Genomic DNA, 3,483 nt, shown 5'->3' with positions numbered 1-3,483 from the left:
CGCGCCCAGAAAAGGGCTTCTCCACTCAAGGTCTCAGATAACAGCGGGCGCTGTGTATATAGCAGGAGCCCGGCAGGTAACACGCAGCTGTGTGGTGGCGGCACCATGCTGGGCCTCTGGCTCCTGGGCTGCTGGGCTGTCTTGGGCGCTGCCTTCGCTGGGCAGGAAGGTTGGTTCCCTCACCCTGGTCTGCGCTCCGTGTAGCTGTGAGCGAGAGCGAGTCCCTGTCCTCTTCCCCCTCACTGGCCTCATGGCTGCAGGGGGCGTTGGGAGAAAGACACAGGTCCCAGCTCCCGCTGCTCCCCAGACCCCCTGAGACCCTGGCAGCCGGGCCCTCTCCATGGCTGCGCAGCCGGTCTGTGTCCTGTGGAGGAGGCGGCGATGCGGCCGTGCGGGGCACAGGGACAGACTGAAGGGGCAGTGGCGGCTCGGCCCCCTCAGCCCTGCCTGCCCAAGCCTGACGGTTTTGCTTTGTTTTGTTTTCCTTTTTTATATTCATCCTTCAGGGCCTAGCTTCTGTTTCTGAGGTTCTTTTAAATCAAGTTTCTTTACTTCTGACTCTTTTGGTGGTTAATTGGAGAGTAGAGTCTCGAGGACTGTCTCCTCAGGCTGGCTTTGAACCATGATTGTCAGATCAGTGTGCTGAGTGTCTAGGATCACAGATGTGAGCACCAGAAGCTTGTTCTTTTACAGCTCTCTTAGTTCTCCTCTGTCCCCGGAATGGAGCAGCGCTTGGTCCGCTCATTTGTCACAGCCTCACACCAACTCTGGCAGGGTGGCGGCTGGCAGGGTGAGCTGCGTGGCTGAACTAGGCAGCCATGGGTCCTGCTGACCGCCTCACGTGCTGCATGTCTGTGTGTGTGTGTATTTGTCTGGAAGGGGAGCTGAGCGGGGCGCAAGAATCTGAGTTCTCTGACCAGGATCCTGCTCGCCTCACACTGAGCTGCACTTGTGGGATACCAGGTTTGTGGGGGGGGGGCAGGGGGCAGGGCGAAGGGAAGGGAGGAGCCAGCCGGGATCCCCAAGGGTGAGAGGAGACAGGAGGTGGGAGGGGGGGAGACCTGGCGGGGTCCCAGTGCCCACTTTGGCTGTCACCTCCTGGGTCCCCCAGGCTGCGGGATTCCTGCCATCCCTCCTAAGCTCAGTGGCCTGCCCCGGGTCATCGGCGGGGAGGACGCTGTCCCTGGATCCTGGCCGTGGATGGTGTCCCTGAGGGTGAGAGGGGTGCTGGGCGTGGGGGCAGTGTGGCGTGGTCAGCACGGGGTGCTGTCCTGTGGAATTGTCACTGCCTTTTCCTCTCGCACAGATCCCAGGTGACATTCACTCCTGCGCAGGCGTGTTGATCAGCGAGGAATGGGTGCTCACTGCCGCCCACTGTATGCTCGAGTAAGGCTGGCAGCCGGGGCTCTCTGGAGGGCGGAAGAGGGGAGCAGACACTCTCCCACCTCACTCCTACTTGTCTCCATGTCTAGGCCAGTTGAAAAGGTGGTGGTGGGGCTGTTTAACCTGAACGACAATGGGAAGAATGTCCAGGTGTTGACGATTGCACAGGTAACCTGGCCTGCTGGACAGGCCCCCAGGGAAGGTCACGGTCCCCAGATGTCCACAGATTGTCGGCTCCTCTGTGGGCCTCACTTGGAGCTCTGTTCTTGGCTACAGGTGTTCGTTCATCCCAATGCCAGCGTAATTCCTGTGCACGATGACATCGCGCTGCTGAAGCTGGCCACCCCGGCCCGCTTCACCGACACTGTGTCCGCCGTGTGTCTGGTCTGTGACGAGGCTGACTTCCCGCCAGGGACACTGTGCGTCATCACAGGCTGGGGCCACAGGCAGCACAGTGAGCAGCTTGCCCGGGGGGCTGACGGGGTGGGCGCTGCCAGGCACGGCAGGGCGTCGGGCACCGACCACTCACTCCCCCGCCCTTCTAGACACTGAGAATTCACCCACGCTGCAGCAGGCAGTGCTGCCCCTCGTGTCCACTCCCGACTGTCAGAAGTACTGGGGTGCTAACATCACAGATGACATGATCTGCGCCGGAGGCAACGGGACCGGCCCTTGCATGGTGCGGCCTCCTGGGCTCTGCCCACACTGTCCCCCCTCTCTCTAGACATGGCTGCCCGAGTACGGGGTGAGGGCTGAGGGGGGAGGGAGGCAGGTGCAGTGTGTCAGCTGCGATGGTGTCAGATCCCCGTGAGCGTGTGCGTGGCGGCTGCGGGAGGTGAGCCGCGCAGCCTGGACAGGGCCCAGGCAGAGCCGAGGCTGAGCCGCAGCCGCGCTGCCCCGCACAGCCCGCCCTCCTGCGCCTCCCTGCACGCACTCAGCTGCACCGACTTCTGTCACACAATGGCCCAGACTTCCAGAAAGTTCAACCCACAGCAGCTGCTGAAACCCTCCACAACCCACCCAGAAAGCAGGCAGAGGTGTCCTGGGTCAGGCCATGGACTGGCCTCTGGGCGCATGCGCAGGGGCCGGGCTGCTGGAGCCTCCTTTTTTCTTTTTCTTTTCTTTTCCCTACAGAATGACTCTGGCGGCCCCCTGGTGTGCGAGAAGGGGGGAGTGTGGACCCAGGTGGGCATCGTGTCCTGGGGCAGCCGTGAGTGTGACGCCAGCATACCTGCTGTGTTCACCCGCATCACTGCGCACCTCCCCTGGGTGAAGCAGACCCTGGAGGAAAACTGAGCCTCAGAGCTGCTCTGTGCTCGCTCTTGCCGTGCCTCCCCCCTCCCCAAGCCTCAATAAACCCAGGACCTGCCATCAGTGTTGTCTGGCTTTTGTTTGGGGGTCACCTTTGTTTCTGAACTTGAACCTTCACTGGGCTAGAGTGAACTGGCCAGACCCGGTGGGGGGTTCTCTGGGAGACCCCTCGGGTCCCCTTCCCATCACGTGGCTGGTCAGAAGCACACAGGCACAGGAAATGAGTTAAAACATGGGTGGAAAGCTGTGGTGTTTGGGGCCAGGGCGGCCTGGCCTCCCCTCCCAGCCCTGGCCTGGAGGCAGCCGCTGGCAGCCGCACGCATGCTCAGAGTGCTGCCACGGGAGCAGCAGGTGGTGAGGCGCTGCGCACGCACCTGTGGGTTTGGGGTTCTTCCCACGGTGACCCACGGCTGACCCCTCAGCCCAAGGGCTGGCCAGGGGAGGCCAACGCCAGGGCGTGCTCTGCGCGGTGTCTGCGGTCGATCGTGTGCAGGGGCGGCAGCTCTGCTGAGAGGAGGCGCAGGCACCCAGGAGCCTGGGTCACCCCCCCCCATGAGGAGCAGGAACAAGGCCAGGAGCACACCCAGCACCTCAGGCCCTGCATGAGCCCCAGCTCTGCAGCCCAGCTCTGCCCCGCCCTCTCCACCCCTCTCTGCTCTGGGGAAGTCAGGGGACTCACCTCCCAGCCCACATCTCGGGTTCCTCCGGAAGGGACCCCCTTCCCCTGCCACCCGGCATCGCTCCACTCACCGCCTGTCACAACTACATACAAAACCTGGGCCGCGGAGG

General features: G+C 62.9%; 1 protein-coding gene across 1 annotated transcript; it reads left to right on the top strand.

Moving 5' to 3' along the window:
* Nucleotides 1-76: 76 nt before the first annotated feature.
* LOC106002316 (chymotrypsinogen B-like) lies at nucleotides 77-2,757 on the top strand. The gene is made up of 8 exons (XM_013037211.1): nucleotides 77-169; nucleotides 880-963; nucleotides 1,112-1,215; nucleotides 1,307-1,386; nucleotides 1,473-1,551; nucleotides 1,660-1,837; nucleotides 1,929-2,062; nucleotides 2,518-2,757. Exons 1-8 carry the CDS (start codon nucleotides 106-108, stop codon nucleotides 2,677-2,679), a joined length of 885 nt encoding a protein of 294 aa, XP_012892665.1. The 5' UTR covers nucleotides 77-105; the 3' UTR covers nucleotides 2,680-2,757.
* Nucleotides 2,758-3,483: the final 726 nt, after the last annotated feature.

This window comes from Dipodomys ordii, unplaced genomic scaffold (assembly GCF_000151885.1).
Source record: "Dipodomys ordii isolate 6190 unplaced genomic scaffold, Dord_2.0 Scaffold7221, whole genome shotgun sequence".
NCBI classification, from domain to species: Eukaryota; Metazoa; Chordata; class Mammalia; order Rodentia; family Heteromyidae; genus Dipodomys; species Dipodomys ordii.
Note: the sequence above shows the minus strand (reverse complement) of the source record. Positions and strands in the feature narration are given on the sequence as shown.